At 48.9% G+C, this 25897-nt stretch overlaps 1 protein-coding gene across 2 annotated transcripts in view; it reads right to left on the reverse strand.

Annotated features, from left to right (window-relative positions):
* Positions 1 to 25897, reverse strand: part of CTSO (cathepsin O) — a 320201-nt gene that overhangs the window by 252649 nt on the left and 41655 nt on the right. For both annotated transcript variants that reach the window (XM_069631324.1, XM_069631325.1), the window contains exon 2: positions 18960 to 19074. In XM_069631324.1, the coding sequence (XP_069487425.1) occupies positions 18960 to 19074 (115 nt within the window). The remainder of the gene's footprint in view (positions 1 to 18959; positions 19075 to 25897) is intronic.

The following is a 25897-nucleotide window of genomic DNA, read 5'->3' on the forward strand; positions in this document are numbered from 1 at the left end:
CGGACAACCTATTACTCTACCTGAGCAATCCAGACCAAGCATGCCCATTCATAACCCAAATGTTAAAGACCTATGGGGACTTCAGTGGCCTTAGAGTAAACTGGGGGAAATCAGTTCTTTTCCCAGTAAAAGGGGATGATCTAGCAATCCCCCGGGATTCGCCATACCGAATAGAAAGAGAAGGCTTCCACTACCTGGGCATATGGGTTTCCGTGGGCTCTCTCAGACTACGTGCGTCACAACCTGCACCCACTAACGGACCGCTTCGCGGGGGACGTACGACATTGTATGCACCTCCCCCTCACACTCGTGGGAAGGGCGGCCCTCTTCAAAATGATGGCACTTCCACGGTTTCTCTACGTACTGCAGAACGCCCCACTGGCCATACCAAACTCGAAATCTGTCCGGGTGGAACGCCTCCTCAGGGAATTGATATGGAAGGGGGGCAACCTCGAATTGTGCTGACCACACTGCAACGTTCGATCTGGGAAGGCGGTATTGGAGTCCCAAACCTTAAATCCTACTACTGGGCCAGTCAACTAAACATAGTCAATGACCTCCTCCATGGGGACCGCGACCTACCACACATTAGAGCAGAACTACCCTTCAGGCAGGACACCCCACCACTCGCAACAATGTATCAGCGCCTATCCAGACCGCCCGCACAGACGATGTCCTTGCACATCGCGATCGTCTGGAGGCAGGCACACAAGCACATAGGCTGAGGGAACAAGATTACCATGGCACAACCACTATGGAATAACCACATACTGACGGAAGTGTGGAAGCTGCCCGCCTGGACCCGGTGGGTGAGGGCCGGGATAACCACGATAGGAGATGTCTTAACATAGGGCTCTATTCTTTTGTTTGAGATGCTCCAGCAGGAATATGGTATTTCGGCAGCAGAACACTACCACTACACACAATTATCACATGCACTCAGTAGCCACAGGCAAGCACTTGCCGACGCCCCAGATTACACGCCCCTGGAACGCAACTTACTTCCACAACACATCCCCACCAAGGTAACTACCATTCTGTATAAAGCTATTAATGCATTTGCCACACCAGAGCTGACCGGCCTCAAAGCCAGATGGGAACGGGATGTCGGGAAATTTGAACCCGAGGACTGGATCCAGGTTCTCATGCATCCACGTGAAATCTCAATAGACTCCAGAATAAGACTGATCCAGCTAAAGATACTTCACAGGGTATACTACCCCCCCGAGTGGCCCTTTTTAGTTGGGGAAGGGCAACGGATCCCAACTGTTTGAAATGCCGGGGGGAAGAGGGCACCTTCATCCATCTCCTCTGGGACTGCCCTAAAATCAAGACCTTCTGGACACAATGCCTTCAAATTTTGGCAAGAGCACTGGGTCGCACGATAGCATTGCGACCCGCAATAATGTTACTGGGGGTCCCAGATGAGAACATCTCAAACAAATGGGAGGGCATTCTTCTCTCCACAGCAATGGGCCTGATAAAACGTGACATAGCACAGAAATGGGGAGCCCCGGAGTGCCCGACAGAGGCTCAGTGGTCCAAAGAAATGGACATCTGCGCAGCGAAAGAACACAGAATTTATACAGCACAGGGATGCCCAGCAAAGGCCACAAAAATCTGGGGAAAGTGGGAAGAACGTGTGACCTGAGATCGGGGTGGGAGAGCGGGAAGCGCAGGAGTGCAACATGGAACACGGCAAAGAACATATTACTGGAAAGGTGATGTACAGAGTGGCAAGAGACAAACAGATTGATGATCGACCCGGCAAAGGGGGAGGGAGAGTGGGGGGGGACAAACAGTTGGTATGTTGTATGAATGTTTAAAAACCATCAATAAAATATGTTATTAAAAAAGAAAACTATGTGTATCGATCCCTCCCCTTCTCCTCCCAACATTTAACGTGCACCTGCTACAGGGGGGGCTGTAGCGACCACCATTGCCTATGCCACACATCGTCCTTTCCAATATGGCTGGTTCTCCGTTGTTACTCTAACTCATGTCAACACATGCGAGGCTGGGTTAGCCTATTTGATTCATAGATTTAGTCTTAATCTCCCCGCATGTGGGCCACCCGAGGGGGAGCCTTAGCTTTCTGCAGTCTATTCTTTTTTTTTTTAAACTTTGGTTTTATTGGTAATTTTTCAGAAAAAGAAACAATGACAACACCGGGAGCAATATGAATATCACATTTAACATCATCATCAAACCCCCGTGGTCTCCTTCCCCTCCCTCCCCCATCTCACCCTCCCCAACTCCACCTCACCCCCCAGATCAGTGTCCCATCGAAAAACCAATCGCAGGAGTCGTCATCAGTACTCGTAGTTCGGTGCCTTGGAGCTGTGCTATTTTTTTAATTTTTTTTATTTGTATTTAGTTCAGTTACAAAGAAAAGTTACTTTGTAGAACCTTTACAAAATCAATTACAAAAATAAGAATAAAATATTTACATTTCAATTATCATTTAAATTCATATTTCAACATAAAACTTTACTTTGTGCTATGCGTTCCCGTAAATGCTGGCCTAGACGGATCCGCTGTCTCCCGGGCCATGGGTTACACCATTGTCCTTGAGTGGTACACTCTGGGCTCCATCGCCCTCACGCCCCATGTTGTCCACATAATGTCAGTGAGCATCCCACCCCTATGCCTGGTAAACCCCATACCAGTTTGCCTGGAAGGTGCTCGATTCATTGTTTATCATGGCCGTCAGTTTGTCCATGAGGAACATGTTCTTAAGTTTTTTTAGCCAGTCTTCCTTAGATGGGGTCTCCGGGCTTTTCCACCTTTGCGCTAGGGCCACTCTTCCTGCTCGCAACATGGTCTCCCACATTCTTGGGTACCTATATATTTCCGCCTCCTCCGGTGGGAGGCCCAACAACATCGTCAGTGGATTGAGTGGGAGTAGTTCCTCGGTGACCTCCGCCATCCATCCCTGTACCTTCTCCCAGAACCCCTGTACCTTAGGGCAGAACCACCACATGTGACCCCCTCGTCCCCACTTGGCCACATCCTCTTGGGCATCTGGGGGACACCCCCCCCGAGAACATCTTGGATAACTTCAATGGGTCTCTATGCCATCCCTGTAAGATCTTAAAGTTGTGCTCCATGTCCGACGTAAACCGGTTCCCATGGAAAGCTATTTTAAATACCCTGGACCATGCGTCCTCCGAGAGAGCCTCTCCTGCCAAGTCATTCCAGAACCCATAAAACCCTCTCCTCCCTTCCAAGTTAACAGTGTTCAATATTTGGTACATTTTGGATACTACCCCCTTCCTTGTTGTGGCCGTGTCTAGTAACTTTTCAAAGGGGGTCAACTGTCTCCACAGATTCAGGCCCCAAGTCTGGTCACAGAGGATGCCCTTCAGGCGCAAATATTCAAAGACTGAAAGAGACCCCCACCCAAGCGCATCTCGCAGCTCCTCGTATTCGAGGAACTCGCCCTCCTTGAACAGCTGCCCCGCCCATTCCAGCACGCCATCCCACCAGGACTGGGCATTCCTGAATCCCGTTACCTAGTTTGAGCAGGTGGCCCCAGAGCGAAGACATCGGGGAGAGCCATGAAGTGAGGTGTGCAGTTGTGGGTCCTTCTTTCCAGATTGACCAAAGTATTCCCAGGGTTGGGTGGGTCTGCAGTCTATTTGGGATGTTTTTATGCGGCAACCACAAAAGGTTGCGTACTTTCAGAGGGTGGGCATCCATGTCCTCCAGATAAGACCAATAGGTGCCCATCCCTTCCCTCATGTGCTCCAACAGGACCCTTAGCTGGGCGGCCCGGTGGTAGAGAAGGAAGTTCGGCAGCCCAAAACCACCCTCCTCCCTAGGTAACGTTAGAATGGCCTTCCATATCCTCGGGTTCCGCCCTTTCCGAACAAACTCTCCGACTGCCCTCTGTAGGTCTTGAAACATCTGGTCGGGGACCCCCGTTGGGAGTGCCGTGAAAAGATACAGCAGTCTTGGGAGGATGTTCATCTTCACCGCTATCATGCGCCTGTACCAGGATAGGATCATACCTCCTCAGATCGGATTTAATCTATGCCATAATGGACCCATAATTCGCCAAAGCCAGTTTTGAGAGATCTCTCGTGAGGAGCACACCCAAATACCTAATGGAGTCCCCTCCCACCACAATCCCTGCACACCTATCCCGGTGGTCCAGCCCCGGGTCCTGAGCCCTCATAGGGAGTAACACTGATTTTGATGCGTTTATTTTTAGCCCTGAGAATTGCCCAAAGGTCGTCATCAGGGACAGGAGGGGGGGAAGCGAGGAGCTGGGCTCCACCAGGTATGCTAGACTATCGTCAGCAAATGGGGAGAGCTTGAACTCCACCTCTCCTCTTTTAATCCCTTTAATGTTGGGGTGAGCTCGGACCGCTATGGCAAGGGGCTCCATCGTCAGGACATATATTAAAGGGGAGAGTGGGCATCCCTGTCGCGTCCCCTGCGTGAGAGGGAATGAGTCGGAAAGTTCTCCATTCACCTGTACTCTCATCGTTGGGGCCCTGTATAGGGCAGAAACCCAGTTCCTGATGTGAGCCCCAAAGCCCATTCGACGGAGGAGTTGCATGTACCTCCACTCTACCCTGTCAAAAGCTTTCTCGGAGTCCAGGGAAAGCAGACTTGCTTCGAGGTCTGATTCTTGGGCATGGTGGATTAGGTCTATCGTCTTCCTGATGTTATCAGAGCCTTACCTGCCCCCTATGAACCCCACTTGATCCCCGTGGACCAGCTTGGGCATTATCCCCTCCATCCGTTTGCCTATCACCTTGGCCAGGATCTTAACATCTATATTGAGGAGGGAAATCGGGCGATATGAGGAGCATTCAGTGGGGTCTTTGCCCTCTTTGGGCAGAACCACGATTATGGCCCATGGTATCATGGTATCCGGCAGAGAGCCCCCCTCTAAAACCCCGTTAAACACCCTCACCAGGTGCGGGGCTAGGATAGCCCAAACCCTCTTGTAGAAGTACACAGAGAAGCCGTCTTCCCCCGGGGACGTTCCCACCTTCATCCCACTGATCGCGTGCTCCACCTCCTCTTCCGTCACCCGGCCCTCTAGACCCTCCGCCATTTCACCTGTCAAGGATGGGATCTGGATGGAGTCCAGGAAACCCTCAATCTGAGTGTCATCCCCGTCATATTCTGATCTGTCGTGATCTAATGATCCCCGATCATTCTTCACTGCCTTCACCGTTCTATTCCTCTGAATCTCTCTGAGTTTCCAGGCCAGGATTTTGTCAGCTCTGTCACCCTTCTCATAATATTTCTGTTTCACTAGTTGGAGGCTCTTGTAACGCTCACCTGATTCCCGTAGAGGCGCCGGTCTTGACTGGGCGTATACCGTATCTTCAAAGGTGATGTGCAACACACGGCTGGCTCTTTGGGCTGGACCTCTGTGCACTCTATGTCTGACTTGAAGGGTGAGATGTCTGCAGATAGAAAATATGGGATTAAGGAACTGGGTTATTGAATGTCTCTCTCTTCTTCCCTTTCTCTTCTCCTGTAGAACCCCAAAGGTTAACGCTCTCACCTTAGGTAAGTGAACGCCGTGCTCTCCATCTGCCTCGGGGCAGGGTGCTGTAACCAGTTTCTTCACTGGATAAGGGGAGCAGGCCTCTTGACTTCAGAGGACTGCTGTCTGTCGTTTACTGCACGAACGGTAAGTTTCGAGTAACTCTAATGTCTTTAAAGTCTTTAGTAATGATGTTTCTTGTTTTGCAGGGTTCCGGCGATGGCGGATGACGGGCTGAAGTGAGTTGAAGATGGAGCCCGTGTGATGAATAGAAGCGCCTGGAAGCACGTAAGTAAGCGCTTGTTGCCTGCTTCACGATGCGCTCTAACTGTCTTTTTATTTTGCAGGTACAAGTTCGGAGCGGCTGCCGGGTGCCGGAATACCCACTGGGTTAGATGTGGAAAGGAGTAATGGCACGTGAGTATTAAAGTTCCCCAATGTCTTTAAACGCACCTTGTTTTGTCTTTCAGATGCGGGATGCAGCGCTGAAGGCCTCCGGAGCGTGCGAAGAGTTGGTAAGCTTTTGTCTTTCAGATGCCGGAATGCAGTGTGAAGACCTCCGGAGCGCACGAAGAGTAGGTAAGCCTTTGTCCTTCAGATGCCGGAATGCACCGCGAGGCGTTGGTGACAGCCGATGGACCAGGTAAGTGAAGAGCTGTCACTGAAGACCGTAATGCTAACCTGTTCTTTCTTGTCTTTATAGGTGTTGCTGAAGACTGGATTCAGGATGGTAAGCCTTTTTCCTTAGGCCCAGGATCAGATGCAGAAGACACGATGAGCGTTCTGCTGCAGAGGATGCAGAATAACGCAAAGCAAGATTCATCCATCGGGTGTGGTTTAAATAGCCTCCTGTAGTGCTTAAGTGTCTCCTTCCACAGCCACGCCTAGTAAGAAAAGAGTTCCTGCTTTCCAGAAGAGTTCCAGTGTTCTGAATCTAGGGAGTGGCTCCTGCCCCACCCAACAGGAAAAGTAGTTCCAAACAGAAGAGGATCAGAGGCTCAACTGGCAGGCAAGTAAGCAGCATGGTCTGCTGAAGGTAAATCCACCCAAGCATTATGAGCCCGGCGCTTCCAGCGCTGGGACTGGGCATATTTATGAGCCTGGTGCCACTGGCGCCAGGACTGGGTCCAAAAGGTCCCAATTGGGACTGGTTGGCACTCGGAACCTGGGTTATGGATCTGCTTCCAAGGGAGTTGGGAAAACCCTGACCTTTTGGAAGCAGAGATCATGACAGCTCTGCTCAGTCTTATGTAACAGGAGGTCTTTCAACTGGAGTTTATAGTTTTCTAGGGAGGCAATCTGATCCCTTTCCAGGGGAGCCTCCGGGAGGTCACCCGGCTGGAGTTTGGCTATCTTTTCCCTCAGGGACTTTTCCTGGGCCTCCCTCTCCCTCTTTTTCTGGGCTCCCATTCTAATGAGGACACCACGTAAGGTCGCCTTGAAGGCGTCCCACAGCACGTGTGTGCCCACCTCGCCATTGTCGTTCAACTTAAAGTACTCCAAGATGGCGTCCTGCACTTCCTGTGCTAGAACTTTGTCCTTCAGCAGGGAGTCATTACATTTCCATCGCCTCTACTGCCACTCCGCCATCCCCCTACTATGGTGGCACGGACCAAGTCGTGGTCGGACCAAGGAACCGGGTCTACCCTGTGGCCAGAGACGGTATTACCCAAATTGTTCGAACACAATTGTTCGAATTACCGAATTGACCGAAAGTCGAGGGTCCGAATTGACCTTTGCACAATTGACCGCACATATATATATATATATATATATATGGGGGTTGCGGGGGGTTTCCCCCGCATATATGTAACAATTGACCTTCAAAATTCGGTCAATTGTGCAAAGGTCAATTGTAATTCGAACAATTGTAGTTCGAACAATTCGTATACATCCGCCAGAGACATGTGGAAGAAGGGGTTCCTCTACCAGGATGTAGTCTATACGGGAGTATGATGTGTGGATTGCTGAGTAGTATGTGAAGGAGGGGAGCCCTGTCCTGGGAGTCGGAATGGTGTCCACCAGGCCCAGCTCCGCGTTGACCCTCTGGAATGTACGGGCCATGGTTTCATCTGCAGCCCTAGTGGGCTGGGGCCCCAAGCGTTTTCTATCCGTGGTTGGGTATAGGACCATATTGAAATCCCCCCCACCACCAACATCCCGTGAACAAACAATTTCAATCTGTCCTTCACTCCCTCCCAGAATTGCGGCTGGCCTTCATTGGGGCCGTACACAACTGCCAGAGTCAGAGGGGAGCCCCGGAAAGAGCCCTTTGCCAGCAGATATCGGCCCTCTGGGTCCTTCACCGTGGCTTCCACTTCAAAGCCAACATCCCTGGCTAGCAGTATGGCTACCCCCCTTTTCTTGGTTCTGTGGGATGCGCTGAGGACCTCCGATCCCACCTCCTCGCAATTTCGGTTTCTTCCCCCGAGCCCAGTGTGTTTCCTGAAGAAAGAGCAGGTCAAGCATTGCCCTCCTGAATTCCCTGCAGACTAAGGATCTCTTGGTTGGGGTGTTCAACCCCTGCACATTAACGGAACCCACACCCAGGGCAGGCAGATCCTCAGCCATTGTCTAGGATCAACATATTACTGATTAGCTGACTGGCACTTTTCCTTTTCAGCTCCTTTTGTGTTATAACCTGATCTCCCTTGCCCTCCTCCCTCCGCCCCCCAGGTGGGCCTTAAACCTGTCCCCAACTGCCCCCTGCTCCCCCCTCCGAACTGAACAACCCCAACTATTCCTTCAACCCCCACCCTGGCGTCCAGCCAAATAGTTCCACCATTGCTGGTAATTGGCCAGACCACCAGCCTACCGTCTCCGGCTGGGCTAATGTCAGAAATCACTCCTCCTTGAGCCCCCCTCTTTTCCCCCCTGCCCACCTACCAAGCCCCCTCCCCCAGGTAACCAACATACTTGCTGTTCTAGGAGGCCCCTTACGTCCTTGGACCCCGTGGTCCTGGAAGTCAACTCGTCTTTGAGTCAGGCCGGACGTTGTGATCGTGAACTAAGTTCTTTGCCCGGTTTCCCCGTACCCTTTTTCACTTCCAGATTGGTGTTTCAGCTACCAGACTACCCCAGGCCTGACTGGCACGCTCCTCCGTGTCCGGGGTCGCGTCCTTCCTGTCCGTCGTCAGGGATGGCGGGTTCAGTTTCTTACATTTCCGTGGACCCGTCTTCTTTCTCTTCTCTCCTTGTGCCCTGCGTTCCCTAGCTCCTTCCGCTGCGAATCCTGTGGGTTCTCTCTGCGGGGACGGGTCAGACACATACTCTTGAATGGCTCCCCTAATGTCCTCCTCTGTAATCAGGGTCGACCGTTGACCCTCATACTCGAACGAGAGGGAGAAGGGGTACCCCCATCTATAGCGCACCCCCTTCTCTTTTAGCATTTGTGTTAGAGAGCGGCACATACTGCGTTTGGCCAGCGTATATGAAGAGAGGTCCTGGAAAATGGACACTTGTGCATTGTTATAGGTTATCTCCCGTATCTTTCTGGCCTCCTCCAGAACCTTCGCTTTCTCGGTGTAGTAGTGAAAGCGGACCAGAATTGACCGGGGGCCCCCAGTTCTGCCCCCCGCTCTGTGGACCCGATCAAACGTTGGTTTGGTCGTCATCTCGTCCGAAAAAAGGAGGGTGATGATGTCCCTCACCACCCGGTTCAATTCTCTTTCCGTTTCTCCCTCCAACTCCGGCACCCCAAAGATTCTGAGGTTGTTCCTCCGTTCCCTATTTTCGAAGTCTTCCATTTGCCTGGCCCTCTCCTCATCTCTTTTTTCTAGTGCAGCTATTCTCAGGGACATGTCCATCTCTTGGGTCGTTGCTGAGGACTGGTTGGTCTCCAGCTGCAACAGTCTGTCCTCGATCTTGTGTCCACCCTACAGTCCATGTTCTCCATTTTCTGGGTAATGTCCGCCCGCATGTCTCTGATCTCCTGCAGGACCGAGGCAAAGCCCTTTTCCATTGTAAGGGTGGGCGGGGGCGAGGTCTCGGGCTGGGACATTCTAGTCGTCCGTTCCGGGCCTTTAATCTCCCTTCTGGCGTCCTGGTAGCGGTACTCCTGGAGGGTTTGGCCCAGCTCATCCGATCTCCCTTTCTCTCCCTCCAGCCGGTGGTCCTCGGGGGCCAAGAGCGGTGACCCTGCTGGGAGACTGCCCTCTCTCCCTCAGGCAAAACCGCTCTGTGGGGAGCTATCTTTGAGCAGGCACATGCCCCACCGGCCTCCGGTGGGGGCCTCACACTTTCTACACGCCCTTTTCCCGCTGCTTGTGGTCGTCTGTCCCTGTGTTGGGGAGGTGGCGACGATGTGTATCAAATTGTGATCAAATGAGGGTCCAGGCTAGGCCCCCAGGGAAGGGGGGCGCAGCGCCCACGGCGTGCTGGTTAGGTACTATCGGACATGTTTTCTTCAGAGTTCGTCTCTAGGCGGGCACTCGCCCTGGGAAGGAGCCCAGGGGCCACCACCTGTATAAGTCTCCTCCCGCCTGGGCCTCTCACCTTCCTCACCAGCCATGTCAACCAGCTGTTGTCTGCTGTACACCGCTCTGATGGCCCTCGCCAGGGTCCGTTGGATGGGGCCTCGGCACCGCTGTTGCTCGACTCCATGTTCAGGAGCTCGGGTCAAGCAGGCTGCCTCTCCTTTGGCGGGTCCGGGTCCGCTGCTCGAGTCGCCGGCGCCTGGGGCTTCTGCTCCGCGCTAGTACCGTCCTCCTGTGCCGCGGGGCCCCGACGGTGGAGTCCCCACCGGAGAGCCGGCGTGCTCTGTGACCAGGGAAGGGTGGAGAGGTCAGGCGCGCTTGCAGGCCTCAACGGCTACCGCGTACCACGACTCCCCGTGCAGCTCCGGAGGCGGGTGGGGCCTCTCGTGGATTCTCTCGCTGGGCCGCGAGGCCTCGTTCTCGGGCATTCGAGGGTCTTTCGGTGTCGCTCTTTCGCCCGGGGGGGGTCCCCCAGGGTTCACCGCCACTGAGAAACGCAGATGTTTCGTGGTGGGGTCACGGGGGGGGCTCAATCCCTCAACACGGCCCAGTTTCGGCGGGAGCAGCGTCCTCAGGCAGCCATCGCCAGTGCGCCCCCTGGTGGCCTCCCTGCAGTCTATTCTTAATCAGCACTGTGCTGTCATTTTGTCACTTACATGTTTCATGAATCTTTCTCGATTCTAGGAATCTCTGCCGGGGCAGGGATGTGTGTCTCGACAAAGTTTGCCACCTCTTCAGGGAACGTGAGGAAATATGTTTTATTTTGGTGCTGTATCTTGTGTCTCGCCAGATAGAGCATGGCGTATTTTACCTGGCGTTCACGCAGTAGCTTCTTTACCCCCCGTGAACAGTTTCCGTTCTTGCTGTACTGCCAAGGTGAAGTCCGGGAAGATGCGAATTATATTAGCCTCCCACCTCAGTTCCCGTTTCTCCCTGGCCGTTCTCAATCTCAGGTCTCTGTCGCTGCAATTTATCAGGCGGGCAATAATAGGTCTGGGATATGCTCCAGGCTTCGGTTTGGGGGCAAGTGATCTGTGTGCCCTCTCCACGATAAACATTGCAGACCAACCAGGGTCCCCCAGTAGGCTTTGGAGGAGCTCTTCCACCGCCTTTTCCATTGACCCCTTTAATGCTTCCTCTGGCACTCCGATTATATGGATGTTATTCTGCCAAGATCTGGCCTCCAAATCTTCACATTTGGATTTCACCATCCCCAGATCAATTGCCATCATGGACACCGTGGTCCTCAAAGCCTCCAATGCTTCCTCCACTCCAGAAATCCTCGTCTACGCCTCGGTAATGCGTGATGTTGTTTTGTCTAGCTTTGTTTTAATGGATGTAACAGCAGTTATTCGGTCCAATTTTACGTTGAGTGCGGGGGACCCCTGTTGCATAGCTAGGAAGACCGCTTGTGGATCCATCATGGCCACTTGGGTGGCTGGTTGCTCTCCAGGGGGTACAGACATCTCGGGATACGTTCCCTTGTTCAATGCTTTCGTGAATCTTTCAATGGATCCCCTGCCTTTCTTGTGGCCAAGGCGGTTGGGCATTGTCTGTGCAGGGTTTGAATCCTTATCAGAGTCCCGGTCGTCCACCCCTTCACTCGTCGCTATGGGGATTATTCAGGGCCCATAACATGCCTATGCGTGGTGCTTATGGTACTTCCTTTGGGTTCATTTTATACAGCCGGTGTGGTCAGAGAATAAGTTCCGTTGCCAGCCATCACTCCCTTTGGCGGTCTTGTATTCCAGTTTTGGACTTGTGGGTCCGCAGTAATTGTTGGGATCGAGTTCACTGTGTGACAGGCAGCCCTTAAATTAACTCCAACACTTTACTAGTCTCAAGGTCTTCCGTACCTCATCAGACCCAGTCTATTTAGGTAATGGTGTGTGGCCTGCAATCATGGAGAGCGGGGTAAAATGCCTCGATGTCCCTCGAATCCACTGCACCCCCCGGCTTGATGAGCCCTTGTAACACTCGTGGGGTTTGCTGGTAGTTGTGTCCGTGGGGGAGGCCCCCAGAGGAGGGGGGTCCAGCGCTACAGTGCCCCAGGGACCCTTTTATTGCCAATGATTCCATGTCATCGGCGGCGTCCAAGGCCTGGTGTCTCTGAGGGCCGCTAATTGCCAGCTCCTCTAGATGTTCCTTAATGATACTGCTCGAGCATCGCCGAGCCAGCCAGTGTCCCCCGGGGGTCAGACCTCCCAGCCGCGGAGTGCCCTATGGGGGAGAGGGACCCATCCGCTTCCCATCCACTTCCGAATGTGCAAATAGTAAGGATGAGCCATGGGCCCCAGCGCTGTTTGGGCACGTGACCTCAGCAGGGGTGGAAGGGAGATCCCCCCCCACGGTCCGTTCTGTCTCGACGAAGTCCCGCAGCGTCACCAGAGGCGCGGGGGTGGGGATGCCCAGGCCTCTTATGTGGGTCCCTCCCACACTCCTTATCTGATCAAGTATCAGGGGATCGTTAGCTTTGATGGGCGCCAACAGCGCCTGAGAGCAAGGGGCCAGCCGGGCACCAGCGCCCTCCCACCTTCCGGACCACGGCCCTTCCTCAGATCTCTCCAACCTCCACGGATTCCACCGGCTTATGCGCAGGTGGGGGGGGTCAGCAGGCGCTCGACAGCCTGTGGAGTGCCCGCGTCCCACACCTGGCGCTGCTGGACTTCTTCCGCGTCTCCGGCTGCTCGCGTTGTTGAACGCCGGGCTCCTCCCCTCTCCGAGCGGCGCTCTCCCAGCTCGACTCGGGTCTCAGCCGTGTGGTTTCTCCCGCGGCGCAGCTCCGTCAATCGTGCGAGTTTCCCTCTGAGACTTTGCGTGTAGCTTAGTGTGGTACTGATGCACATTTATGGCACTAGCATCATGCGAACCAAGTCAGATTGATCATTCTTTTGGCTTTTTGGCCCTGGTCATCGCAGGAGCTCAGACGAGTGCGACCATTCCGTCTCGTGCGCAACAGCGCCCCAAGAGATGGCTTCTTTAATAGTGGAAGTACTATTGCATGTTTCAATGGGCTAGGAATCGTGCCAGTTTGAAGGGAGTCCTTACTTGCAGCTGCAATGTGCAGGAGTATCTCGCTAGATATGTGTTTGATCATAGTTAGCTGAATTGCGTCTGCCGGGGAAGCAGATTTGAGACCATGAATGGCCTTCAATATCACAAGATCAGAGAACACAAGGAAGGATGACCATTGTGCCATTTCTGGCGCCACCTGGTTACTGCAGTGGGCATCGATGCTTGCTACTCTACGACTTATGATCCCGAAACAGATGGGCAAACCGAAAGCGCTAATGCCACTATGGAACAATTCTTACGTTGTTTGATTACCCAGCATCAAGAATCATGGTTAAAAGTGCTGGGGGCGGCAGAATTTGCATACAACAACTCAGTACATTCATCTACCAGTAATTCTCTGTTCTTTGCCCTTTACGGTCTCCATCCTAAGTCATTTCCTGAGGATCTAATACCTACCACTGAAAATCCGGCAGCCCATGCTTGCATTTGTGATTTCATTTCCCTTAGGGAAACGGTCTTCAACATTTAAAGACCGCTCAACGGCAAGCCAAACTTTACGCCGACAAACACCGGAGGCCGGCTCCTGATTATCAAACTGGAATGTTGGTCTGGTTATCCTCCAAGAACCTCCATTTGCCTGGTCGTAAATGTTTGGCGCCTCGTTTTGTGGGACCTTTCACTATTAAGGAAGTGATCCATGCTTTGGTGGTTCGTTTAGATCTACCTTCCCAATGGAAGATCCATTTGGTATTTCATGTATCCCTGCTAAAGCCATATCCTGCAGGTACCCGTCTCCCCTCTCGTCCAGCTCCGGTGATGGTGGAAGGAGTAGAGGAGTATGTGGTTAAGGCCATTCTGGATACTAAATTGGTGCGGGAAGTCCATCATTTCCTTATTGACTGGGAAGGTTATGGTCCGGAGGAGCGTACCTGGGAACCTGAGTCTAATGTACATGCTCTCATCTCTTGTCCGAGTTCATGGCTGCCCGCTCCAGTGAGGCATCTTTGGGGGAGGAAACTGTCAGGGTTCCATTGAATGCCCCGTTGGATAATCAGAGGAGGAGTTCACGTAATAACAAACTGTCTCGTAAACCCTGGGGAACTAACGTTTTTGGGTCCAAATTCAGAGGGTCTGCTATGACTCAGACCCGTTCTCCCTTGTTTCTTGCACGTCCTTTTGCAGAATGCTATGGGTTACCGTGGAAATGCTGGCAGCCATGGTATTCACGTAGACGCTCAGGTTTACGGCGCCGTCACGTGTGTAAGGTCGGGTGACCTGTATTTAAGCCGCGCCTCCGCGCACGGCAGCGCTTCTGAATTTGTCTAATTCCAAAGCTCCTTACCTCGTATCTTGTTTTCTTGGCTTCTTGTATCCCCGGCCCGCCTTGTTACCTGCATTACTTCCTCCTTGTCATTGCTACTTAGTCTTACCTGCTTATACTCGACCCGGAACGGCAACGGACTGCATTCGTCTGAATCCTCAAGTCTTACCTGCTCATACTCGACCCAGAACGGCAACGGACTGCACTTGTCTGAATCCTCGAGTCTTACCTGCTCATACCAGACCCGGAACGGCCATGGACTGCACTCGTCTGAATCCTCAAGTCTTACCTGCTAATACTCGACCCGCCACGGACTGCATTTGTCTAACCATCCAAGTCTTACCTGCTCTTACCAAAACCAGAACGTCCATGGATTACAACCTCTTCATCCCACAAGTCTTAACTGTGTCAAATCTTCTTTCCGGAAATGTCAAAAGACTTTTTCGGACATTCAGGGTTACCGTGCATCGGTGCAAGGACATTGGCGCATGATTTAAAGAACAGCAGCGCAACAGCGCCAGGATCAATTAACATTTTAGTTGTCCTCATGCCGGCGGGTATAGGAAAACCAAAGACATTGTGTTTCCCGTACTGCCAACTAATTTCCCACATTTCTGCAGAGACTATCCAGGACATTCATTTGGTAAGCACAAGACTATTAGTTATTCCTTCCTTGTTATTCCTGCACTCTTGGTAATAGTCCCTTTTTGCTTTCAGGGTACTCATTGATCTAACTTGGAACATTCGGTCCCAGTCTGATTGTATTGTTTGGGAGTATCAGTTCAGTATCTTGCTTTGGAGTTCCCATTGCATTTAGCTTCATGTTAATGCCTGATTAATTTTCTTGCAGCCAGTTGTTGGAGTACCAGGGTGTACCTTATTACGGGCAGTACTCACCTCAAACTGTCCTTATGTACACTTGAGGGGTATATTGTCAGAAAGCCTAAATTGCATCATGAAGTGTCAAGCCACCACTACTATATTGTGCTCCTGGATCCTGACATCTGCAGCCCAGTTGTTTCAGCTTAAGTTCTTCAGAGAACCATGGCTCTGATCTATGCTCAATTCTTTTAGACAGTCTGTTGGTCCTTTTCTGTCAACATGGCCTTGACTTTGATTATGTTGCCTCCTCACTTCAACAAAAGAATTCAACAGAGTTATTTTATGGGGATAGTAGGTAAGTTGAAAGCTGTGTGGTCCTTGCATTCGTTTATGATTTTAAATAGTTCCTTCTGTGACAATGTTTCATTGTTATGTTTCTGCGCACATGCAAATCTACAAATGTATTGCCTCTACACAAAATAACCTAAATATAACACTTATCCCATTTACCATGAATATTGTAATATTTGTAGCAATTTGCAAAAGTGACAGAAATGTCGATGACGTGTCCAACCCCCCCAGTTAGTGGTATGGAGCGCAAAGTTCAAATGTTTCCAATTTTCCAACAGTTGAGATATGATGTTTAGTTGCATCCCATTTTTTTCAGTGGGGAGTCTGCATTTGTACATGTTCTGGATAATATTGGTAGTCCTTTGGAAGGTTTCACTAGTGCTGGTTCATATGTGTTAATAGTGAATGGGTTAATGAGGTGGTTCCCCTCAGTAACCAGGCTGCATGTAGGCAATAATGATGTTCTCATTGCAGAAGATACTGTCCAATGTGTTTCCAACCTTGTGAGATGGTCCTTCAAGCAATTGTTTAAGGTAAAGGGCAACACGGCTTGAAAAGAGAGACACTGTAGCTTTGATGTTGTAGGGGTGGTCATTAAAAAGGTCCCAATGAGAAAGAGGTTCACGTTGCGTGTACCACATTGATGACTGGGGAAATGGTGAAGATGGTGCGATAATGCAATTTAACATAATTAGTGTTGTTAATGAGCTGTTGGTAACTTAGTGTTAATATTGTGTTTAAGTTGATATATAGATAAATGTCAAAACCGATGAAATATAAAATGCAATATAGTTATGGTGTGCCACGAAGCACCTAGAAACTGGACAAGGGTTTCATAATGCACATGCAAGAAGGAGATTTGGTCTTAAGGGACATATGTTTTGGACGGTTGGGGTACGTGGGTATTGTACAAATCTGTATGCCGCAGCTCTTTCGTAGTTTGGCCAGGCTCTGAAGAAAGGGTTTGCGAGGTGAACTCCGAGACTGCGAAAACTGGTTTTGCAAGGTTGGAGGCAGAGGAAAGACAGAGTAGCTGCGACATTATAAGAGGGTTAGCTATAGGCAGGCTGGGTTTTTATGCGGAAAGGAGATGAAGTATTTTTAAGTACCTGGGAGTCTGTTACTCATTGCTCAGGATAGTCTGGCCATCTGCTTTTGACCAAGCAATAAACTCGGTCCAAGAGCCGCTTACGGCAGAGTTGACAAATACTTTTATGGGTTTTGGTCAGTTCTTCTGGAGGGGACGCATGTTGAATCGGTAGTCATTTAGAATAGAGTGAAACAAGGACACCAGCAAGTATGGGCGGGTGAGAAAGCCAGTGAACTTGTTTATTCTCCCCCTCCTCATTTAGTTTGAATTGTTCTTGCAAACCATGTGCCTCACGTCCGGGGTTAGAAGATCCCAGGCCAGCTGGAACTTGTAATGAATTATGTTTATATGTGAATGTGTAACTATGTTATGATGTTATGACCTACCATGGAAGAAGCCTAGAAAAGGGGTGTGCTATGAATATGAGCTTATGATGGTAGTTAGATAAATGTGACAAATGAGAACGTGGGAATTGGAGAAGATTGAATTTATTTTGCATAGGTTTGACCAATCATGTGTAGGGGGATAATTTTAATAAAATATGTGGGACTGTTTTAACTGTTGCAAAAAAGTATATAATGTGTCAACTTGTGTGGTTCGAGGAGACTCAGGTTAGTGCGACTGTACAGCATCATCTAGCCCCTCCTGGCCGTTTGCACAATAATCTTGCTTTACAGACGAGCATGCACTTGCTCCTCAAGTGGTGGGCCTACTTTGGGTTATGGTGATCAGAGCTTCACCCGCACATTGTCTTCCTTCTTGAGCCAGATGATGAAGTCTGCCAGTATGGTGAGAGGTTGTTTGTCTATGGAGAGGTTGGTGACCAAATGTGCCTTATTACCATTGAAGGAACAATTGTAGGATGGAGGCTTGTACACAAGGAAGAATATTAGTGTGTGAGGTGGAGCGGAGAAGGTTTTCACATTCAGGAATGTTATTTGTTGGAGCTATAACTTTGATGCACTTGTTGAACAAGTGCAATTTCTCCCCCTCTCCTGGCTGGTCCATTAGCAAACTTCATTGTGTACCGTGTGGGAATAGTTTTGTGTATGATTGTTGACCGATCGTCGGACAGCTGGGTTTATGTGCTGAAGAGTAAGTCTACTTTGTCCTCAATTATGGAACTGTAGATGTCAGAGGAGTGTTTGATGATGGAATGTGTGTGGATGTATAGTATAGTTTACTTAAATGTTACAAAAGTGTTAGCAGTCAGAAGCAAAGAAAGTACCACCAAAAGGCTATAAGCAAAGTTCTGTGTTTTCATTGTAAACGCTGAAAAGCTCACAAGATTATATCAAACACAACCCACAAGTGCAATATGTAGACAGTGTCGACAAGTAAACACGTTAGAATTGTTTACCACATGAGGTACACCAGACTACATAGAGGGGAGAAGATAGCATGCATTCAATTGTGTGAACTATTTTGGCCCCTCCAGTGAAAACAGGTATCAGATACAACGATCTGTGGTCATGAAATTTAAAACAGGATTACTTTTCCCTCCTTTTACAATGTACCCAATTCATGAAACCTAAAACTGGAGCACATCTGGAGATACCTGGCACATCTCTGCCATGCCCTTGAGCAAATCTTTATGAATCACATATTCGCATGAGCATCTCAGAGATGCTCCAGGTGTCTCCAGATTTGCTCCTGTTTTATTCTTTGTGATTCAGTTATAAGGTAGCAGGTGGAAATCAGAAATGCTCCCCAGCCTCTTGATTTGCTCCAGTACCTATATTCCAGAGTCTGTCCTTATAGATTCAAATGTACTACTTCGGGATCATATCAGATGTTCCTCAGTGATACATTTCCAATAGTGCTACTCGGTTTGTCGCTTCCTATATGCCAACTAGAATTTTGAAAACCGACACATAGAAAACAGTAACTTGATACGCCCATTGCCCAAATCATCCACGGCTTTTTCGCCTGCAGGAGGTGCACTCGTTATGCTATCGCAATGTAAGCAAAGTCGCACGTGCGTCGTCCTTGACATCCTCGGTTACATGAACCCGCCGGTCACTCCAGCAAGAGGTGAAATCGCAGAGTCATGATTACTGGGGGCAATGGCTGGTTATCATCACGCATCCAGCGCGCGGTTGTGGGTTACTAGATTGATAACGTTCCTTGAAGAAAGGAGGCTCAGTAATGTCTGCAAACTTCATCAATGGGGACATTTTTTTTGCAGCTTCTAGTGTTGTTGGGAAAGCGAGATGCGGTTACCTTTAAACGCATGTTTTTGGTTCGAGGACTACTGAACTCTTGCACAGCATTAGACATGGATAATATCTGCCGGGAACCAGTCCTAGGCTCCCAGCGAGATTAAGCAGACAGCTATGTCATAAAAGCAAACGCGCTGCAAAAGGCGAGTACCTCTAAACTCCTGAGGGGACAAATCCGAAAACTGATTAATTCCGTAGAAGGCAGTGTCATTGGCACCGGACGATCGAGCCCTTGCATTTAAATGCTTCTGTCTTCGTACACTTTCCTGAAAGAGACATGGAAAGGATTAACGCTTCACACCTCCATATCATCGATGTTGAAAGCAGCCTAGATGTGTAGCAAGGCAAACATATGCTGCTGCTCAAAACGGCTTCCCAAATACGTAGAAAAATAGTATAATTGAAGCCTTTAAAGAATATATTTTTAAATAAATAATTTAAATCGTGACTTTCAAACACATTTAAATACTGACAACAAAGTGAAAAGGCGTTCATACACTATAAACAGACAGAATATAAATAGCATTTCTTGTCTTGGATCTCTTTAAACATCTTCAATTTTTTTTGCGAGTGGCTGTCTTTTTTCCGATGTTCTATTTTTTTCTTGTCAGTAGGGGAATTCTAAAGGTAGCAATTAAATTGCGGATGGACAAATAATGAAATACCCTGGGCTTCATTATAAGACCGGTGGGGTTGCCGCCGGACTGAAACACAGTTTCCGCCGCCTGATATCCCGGCGGCCGAGGATATCAGGCGGCGAAAAATGTTGTTCCCCATTCCCATGGAGCGCCTTAGGACTCCATGGGAGTGGGGAGACGGAAGTACCAGCACCGTTGCCAAAGGTGCCGGTGGTTCCGTGACAACTCTGCTTTTCGGGGCCATTGCTCCTGGCAAGTCAGACCTGCCGGGTGCACAGGCCCAGGAAAGCAGAGTTGTAGTCTGCTGTTCGGAAAGGGTGCCGGTACGTTGCTAATTGCACCCTTATTTACAGACCGGCAGACCCATAATAAGGCCGCTTTGAGCTTACTTTTTGTTTTACATATAAACAATGTATCCCTTGTTTAGGGGCAGGTGCATTAATTTCAATTTCCTCCCAAAATATTTCATATGTTGTAAATGGTGCTCATTTATGATGCGGTCAGAGGGAGTCACGGTTCGTATTTTACTGGCAGAGACAATGTTTCTGTGTGTAAATTACAGACTAAGCGATTTTTCAGCTTTGATGCAAGGAGCTGGGGGAATTGAGTGGAAAGACTGCTTAGGCCTCACCCAGGCCCTCCCACTCTGTGCTCTGGATTTTAAAAAGGGACTGTAGGCCAAATGAAGGCATACAGGCCAGGTCTGATTGATGCTATTACGTCTCCATTTAACGCTCTTCCCCATTTTGAGGCAGTCAAGAGGTGGAGGGCAAGGAGCGGAATTAATATCTCTTCCCACAATATTCTCCTCTGTGTCGTCAGTGAGTTTCATTTCTTCAACTGTGTAATCAACTGCGCTGGGTGGATATCAAGTATATTGATGAGGGGTTCAAAAGAGCATGCTGCACATGCCTTGGTTTGGGGCCTTGGTTTGGGGCCACACCTGGAGCGCCCCAGGAAGTTAACTTGGAGAAAATAGGGACCAAAGACAACTTTGCGCTTGCAGTGTTTTGTCAAGGAGTTCTCTCCTGTATTTTATTAGTCTGCACTTTGACGGCACATTTAGTACACACAAGTAGCAATGCGTCTGTGTCAGACTTGTCCGTGTGGCAGGTTACAATTCTAATCATAGGAACAGTTGTGCATTTGAGAAGGAACAGAACAGCCAACATGCGTTTCGGTCTAAGGGTCTTTATCAAGGTAAGGTAGTTTCAATACATGTTCCACTAGTTACGGTTAGTTACATGGTTCTGGGGTCAATGGTTTTGCACATAGTGTAGACGCGTGAACTTCAGTTGAAGACCCTTCGGTCAAAACACTTGTTGGCTGTTCTGTTTGTTCACAAATACACTACTGTTTCTATGATTATACTTGTAACCTGCCACAAAGAAGGTCAAATACTGCCGCATTGCAACTTGTGTGTACTAAATGTGCCATTACATTGCAGACTAATAAAACACAGGAGAGAACTCCTTGACCAACATTGCAAGCTAAAAGGTGCATTTGGTACTTCTTTTCTCTGAGTTTCATTTTATGCCTGCATGAGATTTTCCTCTAGGCATAAAATAAAGGAGCCTGTCTTGATGTTGTACTTGCTTAAAACCAGGTGGATTCAAAAGCATAATTGCAAGCAGCATTTGGTTATTCACAGGATGGAAAGGAAATGGAAGAGTAAAATTGAGTTTGTCTCGCTTTAACTTTCCTCTCTGCAAGTAAGTGCTTAGGTGTGTGGTCTCCTGCATGCAATTAAGCTTGGTTTGAATGTGCATCAAGGCCCATGCATCCTACATGCATGCAACTTTCATGCCGGCAGAGGTGCTGGAATCGGTATTGATTTATACCTAAAACTAAGCACAGCCTACAGGAGTTTTGTAAATGCAGTCCCCCATGCATGCACATGATGGGCGACCTGTGTGATTGTTTGAGAGAAGGGTTGCACTTTGGACATGCACGTCCAGGAGTCCAGGACCAATCGATTTGCATACCTAAAATCAGTGGTCGATGTGGCCTGGTGCGGTTGGGACCAGTGCTCCTCTACTTTAAACCTTTAAAAAAAAATCTTGAATGTTCCTATACATTGATTTTAATAAGAACTTGTTGCAGAATAGTTTAGTTTTAAAATAAAAGCGTAGGAAGAAGTTGAAAGAGCACTGAACATTCCATAAACAGCCGGTTTGTTTGGGGATTTGGGTCGCACGTGGGAGGGAGCGTGGTGAGAGGGTTTGCGTGGTGCGTGGGTAGGCCAGCAGGCAACATAGTGCCACTATCCTTTTCTTACATTTCCACCACTGCATAAAAAACACTCCATCCCTCAAACAATCAGAAGTACATGGAGAGGACCGCATTAGAAGTCCTCTCGATTCAATGGTGCATTCATTAAAATGACCCCACTGTTTTGTTCTGTCCATGAGGGATGCAAGTACAACTGAATTCCGTGGCCCAAGTCAAAACATGGACACATTTGAGTATTTTTCGGGGGCTTGGAGTACCCATTGCAGAAGTGAACAGATGTTCTGTGAATGCAGCGGCCCATCATATCTTGGTGATTTTGCAGACATGACACAAAGCATTAAAAGACAAAAGTCTATCGAAAGAGGGGCAGGTAAAAGCAAAGGAAAAGAAGCTCTCTACATGCACTCACAAATAAGCAGAAAGGGAAAAAAATAAAAACTTGCAGGGACGTCATTTCACCAAAATGCCAGGGGTAGCGTAAGTGACATCACATGACCCTTGAATGTGATGACATCACAGGGAGTGATGACATTTGACCTTGCAACCAAGTGACATCACGCATCCTTGCTCTACTCATGACCTCTGTTGCCTGTCTGTGTTTTCATGTGCGCCCTGAGACCTATGGGTCTGAGACCTATGGGTGAGGGGCGCGTTATAAAAATAAAAATAAATAAGTGATGGCACACAACCTTTTACCCCTTGACAAAACGGGAAGTGGCATCACATACCATTGTTCCTCATTACACTGGTTACAATATCACTGTAACATGATATACATTTCATACAAGAATGGGTCACCATATGTACCTTTAATATCAGTGTGTATAGGCTCATAACATCACATTACTGTGAATGTAAGCAGATGCCCAACACAACAAACTGGACTATTGTACATCACTCGGACTACACTGTAAACAGACAGAGCACCTTGAAGAGGCCTAACCCCCCAAAAAAGCAGACATCCAGTGCCTGCCAAAACAGCAACTGACCAACACAAGTCCAACCAGAAAAAGAGTGGTCTGGAGGGCTGCCCAAAGCTGTGCCAGTGGTTATGAAAGATTTGAAAACCTTCCAGCCATCACCTTTCTGTTTTGCTTATTTAATAAGTAACCCACAGTTTCCTTTGTTAGATGGGAGATAGAGGTGCAGGATGTGCTGCAGGTCACAGTAATTGCATGCATTTCTTATTTTCAAATGTAAACAGCAGCAGCAGCAGCTCCATGACATCACCCCTAGAAAATGTCTGTTTAATTATTTTCTTTGGTCCTTTATATCTTGCTTAATGCCAGCCTCCTCCAGTTTCTAAGCACTGGAACAGGAACTGAACCCACGTTGCACTGCATCCTCCTTTTCCCAAAGCAAGCGAGTTCCCCTGGGCTATCCTTCCAAATATATATATATATATATATACATATATATATGTTTTTGCTTGAAGAAGCAACATAGGTTTACTTCAAAAGGCGGAAGCAACTTCATGTACATTAATTATCTCACTTTGCGTCTATCTACAGTGTGCCTGTGATGCAGGTCTGGCACATGTTGGTCAGGTCACACCCTGCCCAGGCAGGACTGGTGGCAGAATCCACTGGGGCACACCCCTCTCATCATAGGTCCAGTGTCTCGCTGGATGTGCAAACCAGACAGCGAGAAACACTGATGAGATTTGCATTCATGCTGTGCTGTCACTGAGTACTGCAGGCTGCTCTTACCCATTCCGTGCTAGCTAGACCTAGCCCCCATACCCTTCCTGTCACAGTACTGGGTATGAGATGCACCAATAAGGCATTCTTCACTAATTGACTGCCAACCTGTTAGTGACAGTGGATTCATGGTTTTTCCTGCAACCCTGTTATTTCTCCAGCTAACGAGATCTAGATTCCAGGTGAAAAAAGCTGTGGCACATTTAGCTGCATTTCCAACTGCCTTTTTTCAGGTGCAGAACAGGAGTCAGGGTCTGGCTACCCCCAAACGACGCCCCTGAAAACTTGGACATAGTATTAAGCACAGTTAAAATGATGAAGATGCACCGAGTGAATAAGAGTGACTTGGAATCATTTTTGGATTAAGGATTAATTTGGAAAAATCCAGTGTGCTCTCACATGCAGGTTTCGTGTGAGAGATCCTACAGGTACCAATCCCACAAGCTATTGGGGAAAGTAAGGGGTTCCAAAAATCCCAGGCATTTCAAAGTAACTGGACAGGTGGAAATAGAAAAAGAAAAAGGTTGCAAGCATCCTCCTCACCCACACTCTGGGTATCACAATCAAAGATAAAGCACATTCCCTTGGTTTGCTTTTCCATAGCTCTACCAAACACTGGGCTCGAACTTGCAACATGTTCAGGGGGTACACAAAACAGCAAGTAAAATGAAAAACAGTCATGAGATAAAGGACGTAACATCCAGAAAAGAATGACAAAAATGTAAGCAAATAATTGCCAATCATCCGAAATCTAAATAGCAAACCACAGTATCTTCTAGAACGAATGTTGCTTTGATACTGGCCTATTCATTGACTGGCCTATTGAGGTAGCATGGGCAGTGACCCACAGCTTGTGTTCTAAGGAAATTAAATCAATGTGTCATATAATGGACTCATTCATAAATGAGTACTGCTGCTGCCTTGTGCATTATTAGGCAGGAGAGCTCAGGGCAGAGCTCAGGGCTGGCTTTGTGACTGGTGCGGTTGGATTGCTGTCCATTTCTTGCATTAGGGAGAGCACCCTAAATCACCATTCACACTGTACACGGGTAGTGCAGTTCGAGCCTGGTGAGGCATCAATGGGTTTACAAGCTGGGCTCAGATACACCTTTTATGGGGCAGCACTGATCTAGCCTACTGCTCACATGCTCAGAATTGTCATTTCTCAGCAGGACTGCAACATTATACCATTGTGTTCTGTATGTTGAGTGCTTCTTCACCACCAATGTGGATTCATGGCTCTCTCCCAGTGTCTAAATAGTAGATCTGTCTACATTCAATTGGCAACAGGCATGTCCGGAGCTGCCTGCTGTCCATAAGCTGCCGCTCAGGATGTTGGGAGCCGTGATGGGGCAAGGGATAGAGGGCTCGAGCCTGTCGGATAGCAGAATCAGCAGGGTCTTAAAACCTGCTCACTCCTTCTGGAGGGGCCATGGGGCAAAATGAGCCTGATCCCACATACAGGGGGTTGTTACCCCTTTATCTCTCCTGAATGAAAGAATGAGCTTTCTCAGACACAGGTTATCACCCCTGCACACACATTGAATGAATATGGTATGAATCTATAGATAGAGAAAACTGGAGTGACAATTCAGAGTGTTTTTACAGAAATATAATTGTCTTGCCAGATGGGAGACTGACTCCATTAATATACATGGGGGTCACAGAGATGACCAAGAGTGAAACTGCACATTCAGTTGTGAGATTACCAGCAACGGTTGATACTATGCTCCAAGGAGTGAAGTGCCCACTCACTATATCACACTGTTTATAGGTGCGAGACCCATCCTGAATGCTTTCCCAAAGAGCCTTGGCCAGAGTTTCACACTGAAGAAGTGAGCATGTGATCCGGGGTCTGCAGCCCACACACACGCAGGGGATTCCCATGCTCCCACTTGGGAGATTTGCACCAGATTAGTGAGATTGTGCTCCAAATTAGGAGGCACCTGCACAGTCTTTGCTCCGACGTTTGACACACTCACAGGATGGGACGGCATTTCGTTCGCCCATCCTAGTTGTGTTGCTCTGCCTTTTGAGGGCTACTACAACCTGGATGATTATAGAGGGGTGGAGTAGGGGCAGTAATGGCCTACTGGAATGCAACTCGAAAGCTTAAATCTCCTTCTTACTTGACTTTAGTATATGCAGTACATGCTAGCCAATGTTTCCACTGTTATGCGCGCGCCTCCACCCCCACCACGTGCCATTGCACCAAGTTGGCGACTACATGCAAATTTGTGGTCCGATAACTGCCAGTGATGTCACTTCCTGTATTTGGGCCACCCCTGGAAATTCATAAGTCGGCTCCCCTAGATGGAGGCCTGGGGGCGTTAAAATTGAAACAATTACACTTCACCCTGCCCCCTATCCCGTCTGTCAAATAGGCTGGGCGTGGGTTACAATCTACTGAGCCCACCCTGTGTAAGAAACAGTGTAGAGTCAAGGCCAAGAGAGGTTATGGCATATTGTGTCACGGCTAACAGTGGTCCAAGGTGGTTTTTGGTCTGCAGTCCGTGCCT

Source organism: Ambystoma mexicanum, chromosome 6q (assembly GCF_040938575.1).
Source record: "Ambystoma mexicanum isolate Mex_15411 chromosome 6q, UKY_AmexF1_1, whole genome shotgun sequence".
NCBI classification, from domain to species: domain Eukaryota; kingdom Metazoa; phylum Chordata; class Amphibia; order Caudata; family Ambystomatidae; genus Ambystoma; species Ambystoma mexicanum.